The sequence below is a fragment of the Neomonachus schauinslandi genome, chromosome X, assembly GCF_002201575.2.
Source record: "Neomonachus schauinslandi chromosome X, ASM220157v2, whole genome shotgun sequence".
NCBI classification, from domain to species: domain Eukaryota; kingdom Metazoa; phylum Chordata; class Mammalia; order Carnivora; family Phocidae; genus Neomonachus; species Neomonachus schauinslandi.
This window is the reverse complement of record NC_058419.1, coordinates 118507109-118532969: the sequence shown is the minus strand read 5'-3', so window position 1 is coordinate 118532969 and position 25861 is coordinate 118507109. Positions and strand designations below refer to the sequence as shown.

Here is a 25861-nt window from a genome sequence, read left to right as displayed (position 1 = left end):
TGGCAGTGAAGGCAGCTGGTCATGTGAATAGATTTGGAAACCCCTAGAGCTGTTTGTCTTCATAGGTTTTTGATCGTTTACTATTAGCCATTAGAGGTCATGCCTCCACTTGGAATCAGCTCCATTCAAGAGACTGTATCATGATGTTGCATAGCAGAATGCTATTTAAAAGTAACATTCTTAGCACATTCATCAACATTCCAAAAATACTCTGCTGGGCTCTAATGGCGGGATCTGAGACCAGGCCGGTCATGATGACCACAAACTTTGGGAAGGATTCTTGCTGAAACACAGCTCTGTGGGGCAAAAGAAGGGAGCATAGGATTCTTGGGATCAGGAAGACATCCAAGGGGAGCTAATCCAGCCCCCCACCCGATAAACAAATTCCCTCTGACAACCCTCATGGGTAGCTATCACCTTGACCTTAACACTCACGGCTTTATGTCCAGCCAGCCTGTGAGAGGCCAGTTTTGACCTCGACGGACCGAATAGCCTGGTCAAAACCTTAAATGAAGAGAGACAATATAAACTCTAGAAAATCACGTAACCTCTAGAGCAGGTTCTCAACCCCATACTACTGACATTTAGGGCTGGGTAATTCTTTGGGGTGGGAGCAGTCCTGTACACTGTAGGCATTTAGGAGCATCACTGGTCTCTACCCACTAGACGCCAGTAGCTCGCCACCCCCACCCCATTTGTGAAACCCCAAACTGTCTCCAGACCTCACCAAATGTCCCCTGGGGGCAAAGCTGCCCGGGTGAGAACCAATGGTCTAGAGCGTAAATGACTTCAGGGGAGCAGATTTACCAGCGCATAACTATTAGGCATGCATTACTAATACTCAACTGATGATTCTGACACTTGACACTTTTTAGTGGTTTTTCAGGGCATTTCTTTACAAGCTGGCATACTACGCAGTGTTCTCTCAGACCCCAACTGGAAACTGTTTCTGTAAACAAAAAAAACAAACAAAAAAACAAAAACAAAACAAAAAAACTGCCCCGGCTGCAAAAAAGGCAAAGCAATGAACATTTAAACCTACACACGGTGAAATTATTATGTTTTTTTGTTCCCTCTGCACACATGAATACCAACACGATGGGTAGTCACTATGAATAAGATGACGATAAACAGGCAACCCCCCCACTGATAGATGGACAATATTTTAAAAATAAATTTTTCCTTTTCTAAATTAATTTGTCAGCCAGTTCTTAAGAAACTCAGTAAACATTTTTTTCTCAAAAACCATAAGATAAAAGATTACTATTGTGCTAAGCTTAACCTAAAGAAAGCTACTTAACCCACATTTCCACTGAAATTTTTACACAGGTAGTGAAGACCCACAGAAAGCAGTAATGCTACTTGATTACCTAAAACAGTAGAACAATACCGATTAGGACAATTAATTGTGCTTACCCTGAAACCCGAAGCCTCAGGACAAAGGGATTTAACAAGACAAAGACCAGAAAAGGGATATAGAACTGGGGTGATACAGTTCCCAAAGACACTTTTGGACAATTTCAAGGGCTTAAAAGTTGATGGATATTGGTCTTTTTTTTTTTTTTAAGATTTTATTTATTTATTTGACAGAGAGAGACACAGCGAGAGAGGGAACACAAGCAGGGGGAGTGGGAGAGGGAGAAGCAGGCTTCCCGCAGAGCAGGGAGCCCGATGCGGGGCTCGATCCCAGGACCCTGGGATCATGACCTGAGCCGAAGGCAGACGCTTAACGACTGAGCCACCCAGGCGCCCCGGATATTGGTCTTAATATGGTATTTCACTAGCAGCATACCTTTGATGATAAACAAAGCCATTTTTTTTCTAAATATAAAACAGAAAGTGCAGGAGTCAAACAACATACAGTTTTAAAATGAGCTGCCAACATTTGGAAGAAGGGGAAGGCAGGAGGGGACAGGAGAAGCAGTGGGGCATTAGATGTGGGAGACATTTGCCCTCATTGGTCACCAAGTGGTGCTGCCCACTGGGCATCTGGAGTGTGCGAGTGTGTACGACAGGAAGGGGGATAGATCGGGGTAGGCCAAACCCAGGCCTTCTTATTAACCTTGGCATTACTGACATTTAGAGCCGGACGATCCTTCGTGGTGGGGGCTCTCCTGTGCATTGCAGGATGTTGGACAACATCCCTGGCCTCTACCCACTAGATGCCATTTACCCCCTTCCCCCAGTCGTGCCAACCGAAAATGTTTCCACATGTTGTCAAATGTCCCTGGGGGAGGGGAGGGCAAAAGTGCCCCCCAGTTGAGGACCACAGGGAAATGGGCATTACATTCTAAGAGCTACAGGAAGGAAGCTGTGATCTAATAGCCATCCTGTATGTACAGGATGTTAGGATACTCAAAACTTGACAATAATGTACACTTCATCCCCTGACAGTAAATTCTTTGATAACCCATACTCAGCAAATGTTTGTTGACTTTTGACTAATTTGTTTGACTAATAAAGATACATGATTGGACATATTTCCTATTTTAGAATAAAAATAATTAGGTTTAAAAGTTAGTATATATTCTCATTTCATATATATATACACATACATACAGACACACAGATAAGTGAAAGACATCTGATAACATGGTAACTTTTAAAACTGAGTAGTTACCATTTATTCGGGGCTTACTTTGTCCTGATCACCGTCCAAGCACTTTATGTACATCATCCTACTTAGTTCTGACTCCAGTCCTGTGAGATAGTTTTGCTGACCCGACTGTGAAATAATACTGAGGCTCCCAGAGAACTTGCTCAAAGTCACCCAGTTAGTAAGTTCCAGACTCGGGGTTTGAAGCCATGCCCGACTCCAAATATAGACTCAAAGGATGACATTGCCCAGAAAATTAGGGTCTGATTCCCAAGCTCTTGGCCACATGATTACACCGTACCTAAATGGCTTAAGATTATCTCATTTTGAAGAAAAATTACAAATATGAACATACGAGAACAGCTCAAATGAGCATATAAATTTTCCATCCATTTTGTTTCCGTCTTCTTTGAACATTTTCCAAACATTAAAGACTGTCAGTGAGTCATGCTTTGAGCCCACCCCTAATTTCAGCAAAGCTTTATACAGCAGATTGATTAATAAATAGAAGAGTGTGCTCTCCATTTTGCATGAGGAAATGCATCGTAACAACTCGGGCTTTATCTCCTCTTCTAGGATGGCTTTGCCCATAATCGTGCTTGTATCAAGAGGTCCAGTAAATTGCTGGCTCTCCGTACAGCTCCAAGAGTATTAGCTCTAAGACGCTGCCCTGGCAACGCCCAGCATGCTCGCAATGTAACAAACCCTGAGACAGGAAGCAAAAGGAGTCTTGCACTTAAAATGCCAGATCTGAACGTTTCCCACGTGAGCGATGTTTGAAATATCCATTCCATTTTTGCCTGCCACTTCCCTTCTTTCCAGGACCCTATTACATAAAGGCTTAGGTGTTCAGGGGAGTAATTGGGCATCAACTGTGGCAGGGTGTGGGAGGATGCCTAGGTTACCTCCAGGAGTACACACTCTATTTAGGAGGTGGGCAATTCCTATTTATATAACCCCGATGAAGATACTCCCCAGCGATTCGGGAGGGAGGACTGCCAAAACCAGTAGGAAATTTCACTTGAACGCCTTGTACTAAGTGCAAATCTGACTACTGCCTTCGTCTTCTCAGAAAGGAACAGGTATCATGGCAAACAATAGTTTGCGTTGGCTGCTCAGTGTGGGAAAGCCAAGGGGCTGAAATTCAAAGCTGAGTAGCACCCCAGCAGAGAACAGCAGCTGGATCTTAGCATGCAACAGGAAAACATGGCTCCATACCCAGATCACCTACGGAGATGCCAAATCCGGACTATTTCAGTGGGAAATGTGGTCCTGCGGTGCCTAGGGCTGCGGTACAGGCATGGGGGAGAGTGGAAACTCCCACCAATTGATATAAAAACTTCCTCAGCAGGGAACTGATTCAGATCTGTCGTCTTTTGCCTCCTAAGCCAGTCCTCTAAAGCCCTGGTGTCAAACATGGTAGCCGCCACTAGCCGTTGTGGTTATTTAGTGCTTGAAATGTGGCCAGCCGAAATTAAAATGTGTAGGATTTGTAGAAGTACAAAATACACGCCACATTTCAAAGACTTGGAATGAAAACTGATACCTGATAATTTGTCTCCTTACTAATGTTTCTGACTGCATATCAAAATGATACTATTTCAGATATATCGGGTAAAACAGACCACTGTTTCTACTTTTTGAACTTACTTAAACGTGGCTATTAGAACGTCTAAAATTATCTATGTGGTTTGGATTACATTTCTATTGGACAGCGCCGGTCTGAAGGCTGAAATGTTACTTTAAGTCATGATTTATGTCGAGCTCAAAGATGCTTTCGCAAGAAAGTGTTGCTTGACTGAGCTTGGCTCTCTATCACAAAACGTTAACTTCAAACATACTTGAAAACTGAAATTTCATTCACTGCTTTCTTGGCAAAATCTGTTGGATAAACAAATCTGCTGTTTTGAGACATGAAAAGGGATGGTTAACAATGTAAGTAAATGTTCTTCCTTTGCAGACATACTTAAACCATGTTAAGGCAGAGATGAAACAGGCTCCAACATCGAAACAGGCTCATAATTAGGTGCTGATGTTGAATATCCTGCAATGCTTCAAAAAGACACAGAGATGGAGAGAGGCCAGGCCTGCACAAGGCAAGAGAGAAGAAAAGGTTGAGTACCGTATTCACGTTCGGTACATACAGAGACACGAGCACCACTACTCTATGCTTTGCTGGTACTACCGGCTTTTCCGTGTCTCCTCTCCGTCACTTACCACCACCACCTGACTGAGTCACGCCTGGGTCAGAGGCAAAAGCCATCCTCCTCACCTCTCTGATGAGCCTCTCCACCCTTTGTATCTCCCATTGCTGATCTGTCTTGTACTCACTCCACCACTGTAAACCGTCCTAACCTTTGGCTCCAGAACCTACCATAATAGCAAGGAGACTTCGGGTTGCAAATAACGTCAGCCGTGCATCAAAGCCTTAAAATCCACATAACCCACCTGAGCAAGATTCCAAAGATGAGTGTTAGGCTCGTTACCTGTCAAGTCTTCCAGTCTACTCAAGTCAATCTTCAGTCTCCTTAATTCAACATATAAATTAAAATATAAAAATAATCCTCTTGCTTTGCATTTAATTCACCTAGAAACTATTCCATGTAATTAGAACTCAATGAAAGTAACAGCGCCTGCCAACGGGAACGAAATTTTCTTTTCAGTTCATAAGTGTTATGCCCCTGAAAGCCTCATCTTAAGAAATTTTCTATTTGTAGGTGGTTATGGATTTTTTTTCTCTAATCTAAAGTGCAAAGAAAATGTGGTCAAAGGATACCGCTGTGGGGCAACCTCGGGAAGGAAAAACGTCTCCCCCCCCCCCAATTTTTTTTTTCTTTTAAAGAGCAGGTTGCAGTTCTTAAGGGCCATACAGTAAATCCTCAGCGACCCTGGATCATCTAGGCATGAGTCATTCTAGATAAGCACACATCCTGGAGAGCCCAAAGTTTATGCACTAACCATCTTATTGTAAGAGTTTTTATTTTTCTAACGGAGACATTTCCTTGTCTTTTTGAAGCACTGAACCACTTAGACTTATAGGCATAATTATAGGTAAAAATACGGGTCAAATTCAGAGATGAATGAGTCCATCACAGTATGACCACATGAAGCGAATGTGTCTCCAGCCATCCTCAGTGACGAGCCATTATGACTGATAATGTCTCTTCAATGTGGCACTTGGCTCAGCTTCCTTCTGGGCCACATGTGAGGGACTGCTGGCTGCCTCTCTTCTGAATGTTAGAGCAGTTCTTGGTTCCACCTCGTCATTGCCCTCTCTCTTGCCCACTGGCAACAGTATGGGCAAATTGCTATCCCACTGTTGCTTTTCACCTCTGCCACCAAGTGACCATGGGTGCCCACCCAACTCCCAGGTGACGAGCTGGCTGCTACCAGGCCAGGTCTACCACTCTATTTCCCTTTGCTGTTCCCTCCATTGTCTACAATGGCTTCTCCATGCTTTCTGGTTCTGAAGATGAGCTTCTCATGTACCCATCACCAATGGACTGCCATGTCTCTCCTCCTGTAAGACAAATCCATGAAGGATGACATCACTGGGTAAAAGCATGTGCTCTCTGGATCTCAGCTCTCCTTCTCAGGAGAGTTTGTTTGTTTGTTTGTTTGTTTTCTTAAATCACTAGTTATTTCTGCAGGCTGACATCCTAAAAACTAAGGGTTTGCTCTAGGATTTTCTATTTTCACAGGAAAAAAAAAAACTAATTTTAGAATGGCTAAGGTCTGGCATGGAAATTGGAAATCCTTGGTTCCTGGTCTAAAGACTGAATTGCTGTATAATCCATTTCTGCTCAAATAATTAATTTGTTTCAGTTTTATTAATGATTATAATTAAGTCAACAGCAAGGGGATAAAGGGTGTCGTTTCTCCTTGGGGAGATGGAAAACAGCTTACCATGAAGGAGTAGGAAGATGGTCTTTCACATCAGCTAACATGAGTTCAAAACCCAACCCCACCATTTAATATCTCTGTGACCTTGAGAAAGTTACGTAGCCTCTGCAAGCCCCAGTTTTCTCATCCAAAAAATGGGATAAATAAACTCCATTAGAGAGCTGTTCCAAGGGTCAGAAAGTACACATGTAAGGCATCGAGTAAAATGATAGGGAGTGGATATTGGAGGGAAACTTCTTTTTCCCATTCCCGACCCTCTGGCAACAGAAGACTAACCTGGGCCTCAGCTGGGAAAAGCAATCCTTGAACAATAGAGAGCATGCAAGAATACATTTTCAAAGATACTGATCTTTCTTCCTTTTTAGAAGCTCATAGTACTGTTTGGCCTAGGGCATTCTGACTGAGCTTGCTGTAAACACACACACACACACACCACCACCACTACCGCCCCAGTTAAATAGATTATGCTACATTTGCCTACAAACGTCCCCATAAAATGCATCCTAGTTTCCTGTGGTCGGCAGTCATGGCTGCTCCCAGCATGTTGACCCTGATTAATGTGTGGGGTATGTGGGTGGTTTGGGGCATTAAAATATATCCCAGTCTCCAGCAAAAGGCCAGACTGTGCTCACATAAACAGTCCTCTGCTCATTCTGTTTCTGTTTCCCATGACATAAAATAAACTGGCTGTCACATATATATTGTAAGTAAACTGAGAAGTTTCCTAAGTACATATATGGCAAAGTAACACATAAATAGAGAACTGAGGAGTCTTGTTTCATAAGTAAATAGGCCTAGACAAAGACAATTAATGTACAGTGGAGACACCATTCATGTCGAGCATTGGTTGGCTTTCTTTGCTTATTTTTTTATAACCACTTTATTGAGATATCATTCATATACTAGATAATTTATGCATTTAAGGTGTTCAACTCAATGGCTTCTGGTATATTCACAGAGTTTTGTAACCATCACCGCAACCTATTTTATTTTATTTTATTTTTTGAAGATTTTATTTATTTATTTGAGAGAGAGAGAGAGAGCACAAGACGGGGGAGGGTCAGAGGGAGAGATCCTGGGACTGCAGGCTCATGACCTGAGCTGAAGGCAGTTGCTTAACCAACTGAGCCACCCAGGCGCCCCATCACTGCAACCAATTTTAGAACATTTTAATCACTTCAAAGAGACACTCATACCTAGTAGCAGTCACTCCCCCTCCCCCAACCCCAGCACTAGGGAACCACCAATCTACTTTTTCTCCCTATGGATGTGCCTATTCTGGACATTTCACCTATGTAAAATCACCCAATATGTGACCTTTTGGGGCTGGCTTCTTTGACTTAGCACAATGTTTTCAAGGTTCATCCATGCTGTAAGCGTGTATCAATACTTCATCCTTTTAAATGCTGAATAATATTCCACTGTATGGGTCTATCCCATCTCATTTACCCACTCATCAGTTAATGGACTATTTCTACCTTTGGGCTAGTATGAATCAGGCTGCTATGAATGTTCACGTACAAGTTTGTATGTTGGCACGTATTTCATTTCTCTTAGGTGTATACCTAGAAGAGGAATTGTTGAGTCATACGATAACTGTCTAACTCTTTGAGGAACCTCCAGACTGTGTGCCAAAGTGTCTGCACCATTTTACATCCCCACCAGCAGTGTATGAGGGTTCCAGTTTTCTCGTCTTGCCAACACTTGTTATTATCGGACGTGTTGATTATTACTGCCCTAGAGGGTATAAAGTGGTATTTCCTTATAGTTTTGATTTGCATTTCTCTGATGGCTGCTGATTTTAAGCATTTTTCATCTCCTTATTGATCAACTGTATGTATGTTACATATGCTTACTGGCCGTTTGGAGGTGAATGGGGTGGAGGTAGGAGGTAGGACTTCCAACAGAGTCGTGGAGGAATCAGATACAGGAATGTTATCCTACAGTTCTCTCTCTCTTTTTTTTTTTTTTTTTAATTTCTGCTAGCACAATGAGTGTCCTGAGGAATTTGTGAGTAACTTTAATCTTGAGACTGGAATTTGTGAGCCAGCCATAAATCACTTAACCAAAACATGATGAAATGCTATTCAACAAAACGTTGGAAGAAGCAGTAAGATTAATAACTAAAAAAAAAACAAATGACTTCAATACCATAACTTAAAAAAAAGCTATGAAAATAGAACGATAAGTCATCTGTCCATTGGTCAAAGGAGTTATCATTGGCTCCTGTGTCAAAGATTAAGACCCAGCCTGGTAACCTGTCAGGCAGTCTACTGAGGTGATGTGTGTATGTGGCTGGGGGTGGGTGGATCTGTTATCCTTGCCCCAACCCTGCAAGATTATTTTTTATTGTTGCTCCTGGCAGTGGTTTGCTTGTTGTTACAGAGAAGGGCAATGAAGTCCTTTCCTGCCCCACAGTTACCTCCTGCTGAGGTGAGCAGCCACTGGGGGCTCCTTAAGCGTAAAACTCCATCCAGGTCCTACAGACCAACCCTGAGCCATGGCTAATTGGCCCGGGGTGGCGACTGATCCAGCAGCCACCCGATCGGCAGAAACCTGTGAGGACGCATAGTGAGACAGCTTTCCCAGCATGCACGCCACTGCCCCAACTGAACCAATGGGCCTTTCTCTGTTGCTGAGAGATGTGGTCACTGGTGTTCAGTGGCTGTCAGAGCAGAAGAAGCCGGGAACAGAGTGAAGCAGATTTTAACATAGGAGTATCCCACAGCAGTCATCCATGAATTCTTCCTACCACGGTTGACCAAAACCGGGGACTGGCGATCCTACGGGTGTCCTGGTGATAAAGGACCTCCTATCCTCAGTGTTCAAAAGGCTGTAACACAATTTCATCATGTCCTTTTCATGGAAGAGGAAATTGATCATAACACACACACACACACACACACACACACACAACCCCCAACCCTCACAATGCTTAAAATGTTTCAATGGCTTTCTCTTGCTCCTAGGTTATAACCCAATATCCTTACTCTGTGGCCTACAAGACCCTGCAATTTTTCCTGCCCTCCCCCGCCACTCATTTCTCCAAATGCCTCTTATGCCATTCTCCCTCTACTCACTTTGGACTTCCTTCAATCACTTCCTTGAACCTGCTCTGCCTCCTTGCTCCCCAGGAGGAGTGGAGTGTTTTCTCCTTCTCTTTGCCACCTAATGCCTCTTCAGCCTGGATGTCTTGACCTAAACAGCACTTCTCCAGGTGTGACAGGTACACCAAGTGCCACAGTCAGGTTGGTCTGGTTCCACAGCCCTCAGAGGAGGGGGAGGGAGGTCTCTGGATTGCACCCCATGGTTCGCTGGATATCTATGTCAAGTGTTCACTCAGGAGCACAGGCAGGGACCTGTGAACACACACCCTCTGGCCTTCTCAGAGTCTTGCTGCCTGCCGAGTGCCGGGGCTGGAGAGCTGTTGAGCTGGAGGACCCTGGCCATGCCCTCCCAGGAGCACCGCAAAGGTAGCACGTGGCCTCCACACTCAAGGAGACACAGAGGCCCAGGCAAGGAGAGGAGGAGGGGGCCCTTTGTGTGCACTTTGCTTTCTGTAATGGATACTGCTGGAGTGTGCAGACTGCAGTGAGCTATTTCTTTTAAAGGACACCGTTTTAAATATATAGGCAGTTTTAGAGTGCTACAGAAAAGAGTGTTGCAAAGCAAAGAATCACCTTTTATCATGCCTTTGCTTAAAACTGAAGAATATAACAAAACTGAGATAGCACTCCACACCGACTAGGATCACTATGATCAAAAAGACAGGCAATAACAGGGTTGATGAGGATGTGGAGAAATCGGAACCTTCCTACGCCGCTGGTGGGACTGGGAAATGGCACGGTCACTTTGAGAGCAGCCTGGATGTTCCTCCAATGGTTAAACTTAGAGTTACTGTGGTGACCCATAAATTCCACTCCTAGGCATATACCCAAGAGAAATGAAAATACACAGCCATACGAAACTTCTACATGAATGTCCATAGCAGCATTATTCATAACAGCAAAAAAAGTGGAAACAATCCAAATGTCCATCAACTCACGAACGGATAAACAAAATGTGTTTCCATACCACGCAACATCATATGGCAATAAAAAGCAACGAAGTGTTGATACATCCTACAACATGAGTGAACCTTGAACACATTAAGTGAAAGGAGATGGTCACAAAGGACCCCATAGCGTATGATTCCATTTATATGAAATGTCCAGGATAAGCAAATCCATGGAGACAGAAAGCAGACGGGTGGCAATCAGGGGCTGGAGGGTGGCAGAAGTGAATGGAATCTGATGCCAGTGCATATAGGCTTTCCTTCAGGGGGGACACAATATTCTAAAATTAGCTATCGCTAACAGTTGCACAATCCTGTTGATCTACTAAAACCCTCCGAATTGTACACTTTCAGTGTATGAACTGTATTTAAATGCGTGAATTATATAGAGGTGTGAAGGAGACAAAGCTATCCCTTGGGTTTAGAGAGGAAGGTGTCCCTACTGAACCTCATGTGTCCATGCTAGACCCTTTAGCATGCGCATCCCACGGGTTAGTGCACACATCTCCAGCTATCACAGGACAGTCTTACCAACTATTATGAAAATGAAAGCCCATACGAATGGAACCACAGGGTCCGAATGACCTTGACCACAAGAGCAAGGGAATGATAAAGAGAAATTAGAAAAAAAATTTTAAAAAAAAGGAGGAGAGAAAAGAAGCTAATATTAGAATGGGGTATTTCCACTGCGCAAGAAAATAAAGGAAAAAGATAAGTGAGAAGTTGTTTCCTGTAGAATCTCTTTGAGCAAAGGGAATAATTTCAACAGCCCCAAGCAAACTTCAGGGTCCCACAGTCATGGCCAAAATGCCGCAAATAAGATGAGGAAGACAAGACTGGAAGATGAGGAAGACAAGACTGCCCAGAGGCAGTGACTTCATTATGTGGAATGCAGGCTTTGGGCCTGTGTTACCGGAAGGTATTCTACGTACATATTGACAATGCTGAAGTTAACTTTATCACAGTATAATTTATATATCATCAAAGTCACCCATTTTAAATGTACGAATCCATGATTTTCAGCCAATGACCAAATTGTGCAACCATAACTAAAACCCAGTCTTAAAATATTTTCACCAAATTATGTAGACAATTCTGATGGTTGCTCAGATCCTTTTTGGCTTTTGATTTGAGAAAGTCCGATTTCTTAGAAGTCTGGTGATTAGTTCAGTGCGATGTTCCTGTATTACCCACCAATGTATGCTTGGTCAGATTACTGGGAATCTTGAATAAGTAAAAATTGGTGCTTTTTCTCATTTATTACATTTCGTTTTTCTAAGAGGGTGGCCTAGAAGTGAAAAAGAAAGGCTGTAATGCTACTAATGTACTTCAAGTTTGGTTGTATAACATTGCTTTCTATTCATTTGCAAATAAGCAAACACTTTTTGATTCTCTAATCGGCGCATCCTCTTTAAAAACAACTTTATTGAGATGCAATTTACATACCATAAAATTTACCTGTAAATTTCCCGAGCTGTGCAACATCATCGCAATCCAATATCAGAACATTTCCATCACCCTAATAACGTCCCTGGTACCCATTAGCGTTCACTCCCCTCTCCTACCCCGAAGCCCCAGACAACCACTCACCTACCCTCTGTTGCTACAGGTTTGTGGAAATCATTATATTTTCATACACATACACAAAATATAGATAAAAATATCTCTCCTTTAACAAAATCCTACTTCTAGACAAAGAATTTGGTGTCTGTAGTATTTACAATTTTTAAGTAACAAATAAATTAAAGGTTGCAAAGAAACCCCTGAAAACCAGTCCTACAAACATGTTTTCTCCACTGGAAAATAAAAAGCCTGTGACAACCGACGAACAGACAGCACTTTTCCATCATGCAAGATTTCCTCATTAAAGTCAAAAGGGTCCATTTTACCCCCTTCCAGCATCCGTCTCCCACAAAAAAAGCACCAAGTCAAACTGGTTAAAAACGTTTATGGCACACATTCTTTATTTTATTTGCAGAAGAAACCCTAAAGAGGTTTCATCTCCTCCAAATTTGGATCACAGGCTGAATCAAGCAAACAAAACTTTCCCAAATGACTCCCAGTTCCACAGCTTTCTCAGGGCTTTGGTAAAGTTTCGAGACATTAAACTCTCTTTAAAGATATTCTGAAAAGTTTTGACTAGTCAAAGAGCCACCAGCTTTCTTAGCAACCCGGTAATATGAGCAGTTCGCAGTCGATCATAGATCCGTGGTTTTCAGGAACGCTTATTGAGATCTTTTAATTTAATTAACAAAATAACAAAATTCTTATCATGGGGGGTTAGAAGTTGACCCCCCCACCCCCGCCATGTAATACATACGCTATAGTCCTCGAGAAAATATTGTTCCCAAATTGCCCTTCTCTATTAATGAATTGACCACTGGTCAACATGACAAATATATGAAATTGAGTCATTTCCACATAATTCTCCAGCCCAGCACAACTGTGCAAGTAGATAAATCATGTTTCGTTTTGGGTTTGTACCACCCAGTTACTGCCGTGAAACACAACACCCTTCTTCAGGCCAATCCACGGCCTTCTGAGAGCAACCTCCACAGGCCACAGGTGGCCAGTTTCAGAGTCTAGTACACTGGCTCTCACGAGGGTGCTGACCTGCTTTCTATTTTCAACTGGAATTTCCTCCCCTGGGGTCATTTGATCCCCACCTTGTGGGGCATTTTCCTGGTTCTCTATTCGGTGCCCCACCTTGCCCCCCACTTTGGAACTGACGAGAATTCCAGGCCCATCCTCCTGTGGAGTCCAATGACAAGATGACTCACAGACGTTATGCTTTGTATCTGGTGGGAACCAGGTTTGGTGAGCCTCCCAAGCTCCTCTTAGGAGACACCAAGGTGACATTTACTCAGGAAGCTGCTGAGATCTAAGACAAGACCTGCAGGAAATGATAGCGGGAGGCCATGTTGTAGGGGCTAACGCTGTAAAGGCATCTCCATTCAAAGGGTCACAAGAATGTCGAAGAGTGAGCCAAGAGAAACATCACAAAGCATAAGAGGGGGTCACATCCCTTGGCCAAACACAGGCTGCAACGGCAGGACGGAGAGCTCTCTCCCCACACACTCTTGTGGCTAAGCGCTCAGCGAGCACTGCAGAGTTTAATGAACGGGGCAGTGGTGTTTTAAGGGTCAGCCCTCGGACGCCCTTTACATTCTTTCCTCTGAGGGAGTTCTGGACACACTAATGTAAAAATCTCCAATGCAAAACAAGAGGGGCCAGCATTTTAAACCAATGAGTAAATGACATTTTTCAGAGTTCAGTCCTCAACTTTGAACTGGTAAGAACAGTAATGCTCATGAAAATGATTCTGCCTAGAATATTTACAAGATAAGCCATTAAAAAAAATATTACGTTCAACTTAAAAATTCCAAAGGGTTTTCTGGTGACTTGGAATTAGAAAAGGCAGATAGGTTTCAGACACTATGAGCTGTATGTGGATGCATCGTGCTTTTTATTCAAGAGGAAGCCTGAGAGTAGAAACTAGGTATTATCCTTTTTTGAAATTTTCCTTGAGCGCTGGACACATACCGGCAGATAAATGAATGTTCCATCTTATTTTGCCTTCATCTGAATGTTCCCAGAATTCTCTTCCACAAAAAGGATGTGTGTCCCCTTCCTTTTGCCTTTGTTCTTATATTAATAGTAGACCTGTCTATGGTATCTGTGGTAACATGAGGCACAGTTTTAGACCGGAGATCCACAAACTTTGTCAGTAAATGGCCAGATAACACAGAGTGTAGGCTTTCCTGCCATTCACTCTATTGCAACCACTCAACTCTGGTGTTAGTGTGAAAGCAGCCATAACCAATACATAAATGATGGGTGTGGCTGTTTTCAATAAAACTGGATTTATGGATGCTAAAATTTGTATTGCATATAATTTTCACATGTCATAAAATCGTCTTCTTTTGATTTTTTTCCCCCACTGTTTAAAAACATAATGATTATTCTGAGTCTTGTGGGCTGTAAAAAAGCAGGCAGCGGTCTGGATTCGGTCCATGGGCCATGCTTTGCTGACCCCTGATTTAGACAACTGAGTGACTGAAATATAGCAGGTGCTCTGCTAGGTAAAATCAACTACAGAGCAAACTGGGGGAGGAAAAAAAAAAAACCCACCAGGATTTGGCAACTGTTCAATCAACTGATATAATGGAAGAAGACAGGGCAAAGGTTTTAAACCTCAGAGAGGAGATTTTGTGTGTATGCATTACTTCTAATTTAGCTTATCCATTTACATGTCAAAATTGATCAAATTAACCATCTAATTTCCAAAGGTTGGCTCCAATTTGTTTGAACTGAAGGATTAAATGTATTTTTCTTCCAATTATAAATGACCTCATCTATAATTCTTCTAGGTTTTAAAACAGGGGCTGAACTTATAAATCTTTTTAAAGTGACACCAGTAAATCAAAGCAGATTAAAAAAATCTCCCAGGAGGTGATTCGGAATGTTTTCCTTCTGACAGATTGAGGAACCAGAGCTGCTACACACAAGGAAACAGGGGAAGACTATAATAATATTCTGTTTAAAGGTTAATATTATTCATCCTATTTCTAAATATTCCCTTGCAATCTGTTCAGTCTATATCCAATCAATGTGGATTTGTGGGGACTGGTGCCAGTGGGATGGCCCCATCACCTTGCCTTCGTTGTCTACTTAGGTCATAAGGAAAGATACAGACCTACCCTTGGCAGAAAGAGCTCATTGACCAAATGGGAAAAAATGAGATAGATTTGCACCTTCTTCAAAACATCAGCATGTTCAGAAGAATCTGATTACATATCGTGGGAAGGTAAATGATTTGCCCCCACTTCTCACCCCTCACTGCACTCACAAACTTGCCACGGCTCCATCATGGAGGCAGCGTTCTTTCCCTATCTTCTGACATTAGGTTTGGACACGTGACTCGCCTGGGCCAATGGCGGGTAGGTAGAGATGAGCGTGTGCCGGAGTCCCACCTATGGCATTAAGAATCCTTAGTCCGTTCTGCTGGTCGTACTGTGCCTCCGCACCTCCCCAGGTGGGTGCTGCCCTACCAACCCGCGCCCTAGAACAAACACACATGGAACAGAACTAATTGAGGAGCCAAGCCCTGCAGGACTGGCAGACTGACCATGGGTCAAACAGCTGGGCTCTGCCCAAGTAAGCCGACCCCAGCTGACCCACAGATCCAGGAGAATAAGTGATGGCTGTTTTAAGGCACTGAATGTCAAAGTAGCTTGTCATACAGCAACAGTGTGGCAATAGCTAACCAATCGGAAGAGACGATTCTACATTTTAGTCAACAGAACTACACAGTCAAGCACCATTTTGGGTGTCTGTATGCATCTGCATGCCAGGGGTTCTAGATTTCATTTCTTTTTAAAGATATACAAAATAAAAAAGTGTACCCTGGTGCAGAAATCCCATGGAAAGCCCTACACTTCTTCACATCCAGGTTCTCCTTAGACTCCCTACAACGGTGATATGAGGAACCACCATGGTAATGATGGCATTACCTGCCTACCTAATTAAAAGCCACAGGTTGGTCTAAGAATGTCTAAATTTTAAAAAAATAGTCTCCTTTTCCAATAAAGATCAAGGCAAATCACATAGTAAAACTCTGCAGTCACTGAAGCATCCAATAAGAGTGAGCCTATGTTTGCAGAATCACAGAGCATCAGCACTTTTTACACCTTTTTTTTAAAATACTGGGAACCAAATAAGTGCAGGAAGTCTTTATAACTGTGTCCCGATGATAAGGTTTCACTCTGCAGCCATCCTGAATAAAAACAGCTATTAAGGGTTGTTGTTGTTTTTTTTTTTTTGAAACGGCTAATCTTGATAAGGTTCAAACTTTTCCCCAAGAGAGGTCTATGAACCACCACTCCCTCTGAAATGAATGAGTAAAAATGCATGTGTATCATGAAGGCCAGGGTTTACATAACCCTTGTGCTGCGCAGAGCACAAGTGGGTCATGGCTATAGCAAGTGCATGAGCGGGGGGGGGGGGGGGTTTCTCCTTGCTCAGAAAGACTCGTGGAGGGCAGAGTGCCAGCTCTCATGCACCTTTTCCAGGCTGCTGCAAGTTCACCCATGCGGCTGTCATTCCTGAAATGGATGTTCCATCAGAACAGCCATGCAGAGAGGGAGCACGGGGCCTCCGTGCAGGAGCTAAAAAAGCCTGTGGTGTTTCGATCAAAAGCCCTTTGCGGGAGAAACACAAGAGTTGCAATGACAAAATTACCACCGTGCTCAGGTAAAAATACCAAACAGGATGTTCTTTATTTGCGGTTGTATATATTACTAACAACAAGAATACAAAAATCCTCTCTGATCTCATTCTCAATTCATTTTACTTTCTCCTGTTACGTTTCTGGATGGTTTGGGCATAAATGATGAGTGAAGACAGGCATGTTGCCACTGTGGGACGCCTGGGTGGCTCAGTCGGTTGCTCGTCCGACTCTTGGTTTCGGCTCAGGTCATGATCTCTGGGTCCTGAGATCGAGCCCCGCGTCGGGCTCCTCGCTGGGCATGGAGCCTGCTTGGGATTCTCTGTCTCCCTCTTCCTCTGCCCTCCCCCTCCGCCCCCCTAAAAAAAAAGAAGAAGAAGAAGAAAAGAAGAAAAGGAATGTTGCGATTGTGCTGGAAGGACAGATGGGGTCATTTTATGGAGAACAGGTGAGGGGCTGCCTGGATTAGAGATGGGGGTAAGATGCAGTATGGGTGTCACCACAAAGGGGTAGCATGAAGGAGTTCTTTTGTGGTGGTGGAACAGTTCTGTATCTTGAATGGCAGATATGCCCATCTATACACGGAAAACAGTTGCCTGGCGCTATTCTCTCTCTCTCTCTCTCTCACTCACTCACATGTACCCAAAGGAATGCACGTCAAAAACTGATGAGATGTGAACAAGGTCTGTAGACAAGTTAATAGAAATGCACCGGTGTCAAAGTCCTGGGTGTGATATTGTACCCGTGGGATGTAGGAAGCTATCATTCACAGAAGCTGGGTAAAGGGTGCTGGGATATCTCGGTAGCATTTTTGCACTTCCTTTGAGTCTACAGTTACTACAAAATGAGAGTTTTAAAAGTATCATCTTGGGGCGCCTGGGTGGCTCAGTCGGTTAAGCGTCTGCCTTCGGCTCAGGTCCTGATCCCAGGGCCCTGGGATCGAGCCCCGCATCGGGCTCCCTGCTCCGCGGGAAGCCTGCTTCTCCCTCTCCCACTCCCCCTGCTTGTGTTCCGTCTCTTGCTCTGTCTCTCTCTGTCAAATAAATAAAATCTTTAAAAAAAAAAAAAAAGTATCATCTTAAAGCTATGGTCTCAAGCCCATTTCATTTTAGCCATCAGCCACTGGGCAGTGGTTCAAGCACTGAGACTCGACAGTCAAAGAGACAAGGATTTGAGTCCTAGTCCCACTACTTAACTTACTAGCCGTGTGACCTTGAAACGTCTAAACTCGGTCCCTCAGTTTCCTCATCTTTTAAACAGAGATGATATTAGGACCTACCTTACAGGGTTCTCTTAAGGATTAAATAATGTAGAATGTCAAGGGCTCGTGGGAAGCATTCAATAAATACTGGCTGGTATTATTACGTTAAGTCTGCCTAATTATTTCTAGGAGCTCTAAGTCATTAATTAATTTTGCCGGCATTCAAGCACATACCAAGTGTCGGGTCCATGCTACCTGTGGCCAAGGATGTGGAGTCCAGATACGCCCTTGGTCCTAGCCTCTGCCCCTTGGGATTTTTCAGTTCTGTCACGAATATGGTGTTTAAAGAAGCAATTACAAGCAAGGTGGATGTTATGAAAGTGGATACACAGGGGCCTCAGCAGGGAACTAACTTAGGAATGAGAGGCACTTTCTGCAGTCAGGGTTGAAACGGTAGTTTTCTCTCTGCTAAGTTAACTGGAGTTAACAGGGTGGTTAAACCGTAGTCCTCACTTGCAACCACTCCTCACCCACCAGAGAGAAATGAGAAAAACTTTTCACGAAAGCACGGATCAACCCATTTTGATGTATAACATTAAGGATTCAAACTCTGTACCCATCGACCAGAAAAAGAGCCACACCAATTCTTCCTTTTTCATTGTTTGGGAAATAAATTACGTTAGACTATTCCAATGGGCATATAGGGGAAAAACTGATTATAGTTTAAATTTATATTAAGAAATTTAGACCAAAGTACTTTTGAATCAAGTACAGAGCTTCTCAATATGAAATTCACTACAATACATATGTAAAATATATCATGGTATAATAAGTGAAGAGAGAGTACTTTAATAGGCTTGTAATATGAATATTTTTTAAAGACATGCACATCACATATGGATGCAGCTGGCATAACACATTACTCGTTTAAATGTGGTCATTGAAACAACCCACAGGGGAGAGAAAAGAGACATTCTAAGCAATCTGAAAATCTTCCATATACTTAGGAATCCAGGGTCTTTCACAATGTAAGTAAACCCCAAAGAAAACTGAACATGCATAGGATAAGTTTTATGTTTGCAAATTCTCCCCTCCTGCTTCTGCCAAAACAAAACAAAAACTTCCACCCGTCTCTCTGCTGGCCTGTGTCCTGTGAGGCTGATCCCCATGGACTAGCCTCTCAGTGGATGGGCTGGGCTTGGTACTAGAAAGGGGAGATGAGAGAGCAGGAAGACCAACAGGTCAGGGTACTCCTCGTCCCACCCCATCCCTGCTTCTCCATATTCTGCCCTTGCTGCAATCCTCTCTGGGTACATTTCCGGGGTCCCTTTGGCTGAGGTTGGAAGTCACTGGGTTCTGGTAACCCCGGCCCTTCCCCGTGCCCACACGGTAACAGCTTCCCGTGTTGCTAAGGCTTCGTGCTGCACCACCCCCTTTGGGGTTCCCTTAAACTTACTGACACGTCAGGGATAGTTCGTTCCTGAAGCGAAGCCCGTTCGGGTGTGCCATCTTCCTCCCGAGCTAAGGTGGGGGAATGCCTCATCTTTTGAGATCAATGCTTTACATTTTGCTTAGACCATCAAAGTGACATCATAATGGGACTATGAAGGTCATGCGCATAAATACTTACAAAAATAATACTACGTGTTACCATTTTCAAAGTCTTCCAGCAAACTCGAGATTCCATTCTCTTGCTAAACTCTTATTATCCTGTGGATCTAATGCAAACAGTGCTGGCACTGCCAAGTGAGGAATCCAGAGCAATGTCGGGGAGCTCTGCCCATGTGGAGTGGCACCCACCTGGCGCAGGGGAGCTCCGCGGCTGCACAGCCGAGGGGCTCCACATGCTGGAGGGAGGCTTTTAGCCTCTTTATTTTACTTGGACTGACTTGTACGTTTCTTTACCAGATATTTCAGTCAGCTGCAGAAAGGGGTCATTCAAAAATATTTTTAAAGTTTATTCATCTGAACGTCTTCTGCTGTTTCCATGGCAACTCTTCCCCAAAGCCACAACTCCAAATTCTTCTGAAAACTTCATTTCAGAAATCTAATTTAGCTGACACTCCAAACACTCAAATTGTACTCTGAAAAATTTTTAAGTTAGAAGAGTTCGAAGAATGTGTCAAATAACCAGAGAGAAGGGGAGAAAATCCTGACCAGTTTTCATTTCAAACGGTCATGACATCTCTCAGGGAAAGAGCCTTTAGTAACGATGATCATATTTGAATGAACAAATTAGTCTTATACTTTGTGTAGAACTCATCCAAATTGAGACGTATCCCATATTTGCCTCCAAGTCGTCACCATGAGGTTGGAGAAAGCTGTACCCTAGAGTGATTGGTGGGAGACCTTGTTGTTTTGTTTGATCTATCTTTCACATTTGTAAGTATTCAGAATGTAGTTAAGAATAACACAAATCAGAAAGGTGGGTCTTTGGAAAATAACGTTAGAATCAGAAAATCTGAGAAGCTATGTTAAAGGATATGAAATTAATTGCATTCATTTGTAAACCCTGGTGGATCTTAGTCCAAAATTTTACAAGCACCTAAGATCTTGAAATCCATTTACTCCCATCATTTCGGAGCTTACAATCTAAAACAGGCCATGTAATTTCCATTCCGTCACATGGCCAGGACTTAAGAAAGGGCCCTGCAGTCCTTGTCGATGGCAAGCTAGACAGACCACCGACATACCTGCCAGGCTGGGCTGCCCGGGAGACCTCCAACCTCGATGGGACTGAGAGCAAAAAGCTATGGGGGAACTGTCTCCCTCCTCCTTCCTTTTGCTCTTCGTTCAGGGCCTCTGCATTTTCCCCGGAGCAGGCCTGTCCGTATCACATCCTCGATGAGTGGTTGCAGAATGGAAGCGGACCTTAGCTCCTCACTCACACACAGTCATGGGTCCCATGTCCATGCGTGCAGGCTTTCTGAGAACCGCTCCCATCCTACTTCGGAGATTATGATTCCTAATTTTAGACCCGGGACTAATAGATTTAATAAACTGGTACCCCAGCTCCATCAGAATAGAAGCGGCAAATTTAGACAAGGCTGTTCGACACTAATAAATCAAGAAGTCAGCTAAAGGCTAACACAGGAGAGCAGACAGGAAATGTTTACAAACGAAGGCCCAAGATTACAAAGGGCCTCTACTCCTGGCTATTTGTTGGGTGCCTACCCCGGGCCGGGCGCCCTCGAAGCAGTGGGGCTACCGTGGGAAAAGAGTGACTGGGTCATTGACCTGAACGCACTTCCACATTGGTAGGGAGCAACAGACACAAACGGTGAATGTGTGACAGAAGACCAAGGAGTGAGGCAAACACGAAGACAGTGGCCCGCGTGATCTAATCACGGGTGACCGAGTGGGGTCAGAAGCACTTCGCAAAGAGCACTCAGGGAAGGTGACGTTTTCTCTCGCAGTTTGGAGGGCACGATAAAAGCCTGCCGCACAAAGAACATCTCAGGCAGAACGGACAGTGAGTACAAAAGCCTCGGGTGGGAAAGAGCTGGTTGCATTCGAGGAACGGAAGGGACACTCAGGTGGCTGGGCAGTGATAAGGTGAGGGAGGGTGTTAGGGAGCAGGGTGGGGCCATGTGGGAGGACTTGGAAGGCCATGGTCATAGACGAAGAGATCGGTCTAAGTGTAATGGATGCCAACTGGAGAGCTTTAAGCGCCGAAATGTCACAATTGCATTATCTTTTTAAAAGATCTCGCTGGTCCTATGATTGGAATATAGGGTTACCATGTTGTCTTAGTGTGGACAGCTGGGTGCTTGGATTTAGGTGACAGCAGCAGGGATGCAAAGAAGAGGATGGATTTGGAGAGCACTGCGACACAGACCTGGCAGGGCTGCCCCCGAGGCGCTCTGGCCTGCGCAGCTCACCGAGCGCTGGCCACCTACTGAGACGGGAAAGGCTGAAGGTGACACGGGCAAGGGGCAAGTGAGAAATCGGAAAGCCAGCAAGGGCTGCATGGGACGAGACAATAACATCACAGCCAAGGTGAGACTCAAGCACACTTGGTCCAGGGTTATCACAGGGTGGGGAATGGGAGAAGTAAATCACATGAGTTCATTAGCAGAAAGGACGAGGCAAAGAGTAGTATTTGTTTTCCTACAATTGGCAGATATGTAATGCAACACGCAAGAGGAGTTGGATTTTTATGCATTCACAGTGGTGCTTAAGAAGGGTCTTCAAGGTTGGGGGATGTAGCTTCCTAAGATGATGGGAGTTCCACAGCAAAGGGACCACATAAAGGAAAAGCTCTCAGAGCAACCGAAAAGACAGCACGTTGTGGGGTAGGGGTGGGGCTGGAAAGGGCATCCACAATTAGTAGAGCTGTGAATTAAGGGGATTCAGTAATCTCCCATTTACTTGTAACGAGCAAAACATTAGCTTTTGTGAGGAGACAGACGACAAGCAGAGAGCTACAAAGGTGAATTCTGGGCCATACAGCAGGTCAGTACCAGTCCTGCTCAATTTCCTAAGATGTCTACACCTGCAGTGCTGATGGATGATAACTGATTCGTATCAGCTCGGCCCTGCAACAGCGCCCAGTTCGGGGTGTCTTCAGGATTACCAAAGAATGTCCTATAATCAGCACCACTGAACTATTAAGTGAACTTAATGGCTTCAAAGTCTTTGGAAATCAAATGTTCACAGAGAGCAAATCTGGCAACTTGGGTATTAAGACCTTAACCGTTTGCGGTAAAGAGAGGCTCCGTCTCAGGGTAGGCAGCCTAGCCCTTCCGGTGGCTTCCTTAAGGAGGGGTCACATACAGCCAGGGAATGGTCAGCGTTTAACGTTGGGGCTGTGGTCAAGAGCACAGACGGTGGGGCAATCACACCGAAGAGGAAGTGAGGTCAGCAACGGAGGAGCTCAGAAGTAGACGGGCCCGAGGGACGGGAATGGCTACACCTTGACAGCTGGACTCCCCCGGGATCAGTGTCAAGTAAGAGTCTAATCCCCCTGCTTTTCTGTCACACCTCAGTGAACAGAACACACATCACCCCACACATAGATTTATCTTAGCCAGAGGCATCGTGAAACTTCCTCCTTGCTTCCCTTTCATAGAACGGGGATGAAAATAAGTGTGCGCCTCCAGGGAGTTGCTTCGGATGATAGTATTCGTGAGCTGCTCGAAAGTGCCTCTGATAACTTGTTCTAAAACCAAGGCTCAGCACAGTAATTCTACTGTGTAATTCTACTGAGGGAGTCACCATACTTAATTGCATGAAATTAGACCTACGCTACATGATCTTGGCAGACAATCAAGGTTTGTAATATTTTGTTTGTGGTTAATGGAAGAAAGCATACGGGGACTGTTGGGGAAGGTAGATTAATGTAATCTTTAACCCAGGCCAAGCCACCTAACTTTTTGGGATCACCAAGAGCAGGAGGTGACTGTTAAGGCCGCGATCGGGGAAACCGGGTGACCCATTACTCTGCCCCCAGGGTTTGAGCCTCTCTCTGAGCCTCTGTGTCGGCCTGTCTCTGAAGTTCTGTATGTCCCCTGAATAGTATACATAATACTCACAACATTTACCATGTTTCCTCTTTTCAGATCTTCTTGTTACACAGTAATTGTCACCTCTTCCTAAAAGCATGCATGAAAATCACACACCCCAGTGGGTCTCAAGTGGGAGCAATTTTGCCCCCCAGGGGACATCTGGCAATGTCTGGAGATATTTTTGGTTGTCACAGCTGGTGAGAAGGGGCGCTACTGGCATCTAATGTGTAGAGCCCAGGGATGCCGTGCGGGACGGCCCCACCACAAAAAATTACCCTGCCCCAAACGTTCATGTTGCTGAGGTTAAGAAACCCTGAGAAAGACATAGAGACATGGCACTGAACTCAATAGATACCTTAAGGTTTGGGTTTTGTCTATACCTGTCCAATTAAAGGGCTATTTGGCCATGCGATTCAACAGTGTGGATGGTCACATTAAGTCACTGAAGGGACAATATTTGATTGTTGGTTTATTATGGTGACAGAACAGGGAGGGGGAAGGACAGCTCGGCTCACCCATCTCAATTGTCTAAAAGAGTCAGACAAGCTGTGTGAAATCAGGGCACTTGGAGAGAGTCACCAGCTACACCTGTGCCACCTCGAACTCCACTGCTCTAGGCTTGGGCTTCCTCGGCCACAAAATAGAAAACCTGTCTAACCCACTAGCTGGATTTGACACACACTGTGTCCAAACGCTTCGCAGCTTGTGTAACGATAATAAGGAGGGGCTTATTCTGACCTGCCGTTTCTCTAAAAGTGTTGCCAGGCACTCACTGATTCACGTGCATCATCCTCGACTGTCATACTCCAGCATCTCTGTAGCCCATCCAAACGAAGACCGGCTGGTTCACTGTCCTAAGTATCTCTCAGATCCCCTAACTGCTCTCCACCTCCGGTCCAGCTGCCATCCTAGGTAGGTCATTCTACTCTCCTCTCTCACTGGCCCCACTACCAGGATGCACTCTGGCTCCTGCTCACCCTCAGCTCCATCCTGGGCTCCAAGCAGATGTTCCAAAATGCAAATCTGACCAAGTCACCAAAAGGCGTCAAGGACGACACACAGCTGGAAGGATGGAGTCACCATAAACCGAACGTGGGAAAACCGTGGGAGGAAAGGTTGGGAGGAGAACATTAGCTGCTACAGAACATTTTTGTTCTGACGATAAAAACAAGAAGATGGTGGTGCTATACTTTGGAAAAGTGTCACGTTATACAAATGGAGGATGCTCTTGTCTATGTGAGTGTTTGTGTTTCTCTCCCGGTGACCATTATAAAAAGATGAGCGAAGTGTTCGTGGCAATTCTTAACATTTTCACTATTCAATCGTCCCTTTAGAAAACTGACCAAATAGCTGGCACACAACAGGCACTCAACAAATGTTTGACGAATGAATAAAATGTAAGCCACTGATTTCTTACGGGCAGTCTCGCCTGGGACAAATGAAAAAGCACCGAAGGAAGAACATTAAATACTTGCCCCCTGGATTATATCTCAGGGTACGCAAGAGGTACTGAGAACACATGAAGAGTATTTCTTTTCCAGGAAGACACAGACTAAAAAAGCCCCCAAGACCCCAGGACAATACACAGTGGGGCAGAACCATGTGGCGCAAAGGAAGTGACTATTCGTGCTAAAAGGCAAAACAAGCTTTTGGAATTACTTAAACCAGTATGGGGGAAGCAGACGAAGAGAGCAGTGTTAGAAGAGACGTTAAGCCATGGAGGGTTATGTTAATATGAAAAGCAATGGGTCACACTTCATAAAGAACATTCTTTTGACTTGGGACTGATACAGAGCTGCTGAATACTGCTGCTTTATCACCCTAAAGTATGCATGAGAAACTTCAGAGGACCCCGGGGGACTTCTTCCAACCTGAAAGCCAACAAATTCCCTCCGGAATCTTCTTTTTTATAGTCCTAAATCAGAAAACACGCATGTGGTGATCTGTGCTAGAATGAAAGGCTAGTTCATCAGCGAATCTTCAGAGCACAGGCGGAGATGTCAGCATTAGCCTGACTCTAAGTTTATGCTTTTAGCAGAATGAGACAGCTGAACGAAAATAGTTTTTAGATTGTTTGGGGATGCATTTGCATAACTGAGGCAATAATCATTCGTAGAATGAATAGATTTTTTTAAAATTAAGGAACCAGTTCTCCCCTTTCCTCCACCTTGTAAATGGCATAGAGACCTCAGATGGCAAATCAAAGGGCATCAGCACACCGTTCAAAATCTGGAAAAGGTGGTGGGGTAAGATGTCGACTGGGCATAATGAGCACAGACTCCAGATCCTTCAGTGCAAAGAAACCTCTGCCAAAAAGGGGTTACCCTTAATACCACTTTAAAAGGAAAATCACCGCACGGCTAGTGTCTCCAAA

The 25861-nt window shown here is 44.2% G+C and overlaps 1 protein-coding gene across 2 annotated transcripts in view; it reads right to left on the bottom strand.

Annotated features, from left to right (window-relative positions):
• ARHGAP6 (Rho GTPase activating protein 6) overlaps positions 1–25861 on the bottom strand; it is a 472720-nt gene that overhangs the window by 215634 nt on the left and 231225 nt on the right. The window contains exon 5 of one of the 2 annotated variants that reach the window (XM_044911567.1): positions 9627–9658. The exons of the other annotated variant lie outside the window; for it this stretch is intronic. Within the exon in view, the coding sequence (XP_044767502.1) occupies positions 9627–9658 (32 nt within the window). The remainder of the gene's footprint in view (positions 1–9626; positions 9659–25861) is intronic. 2 annotated transcript variants of the gene reach the window in all.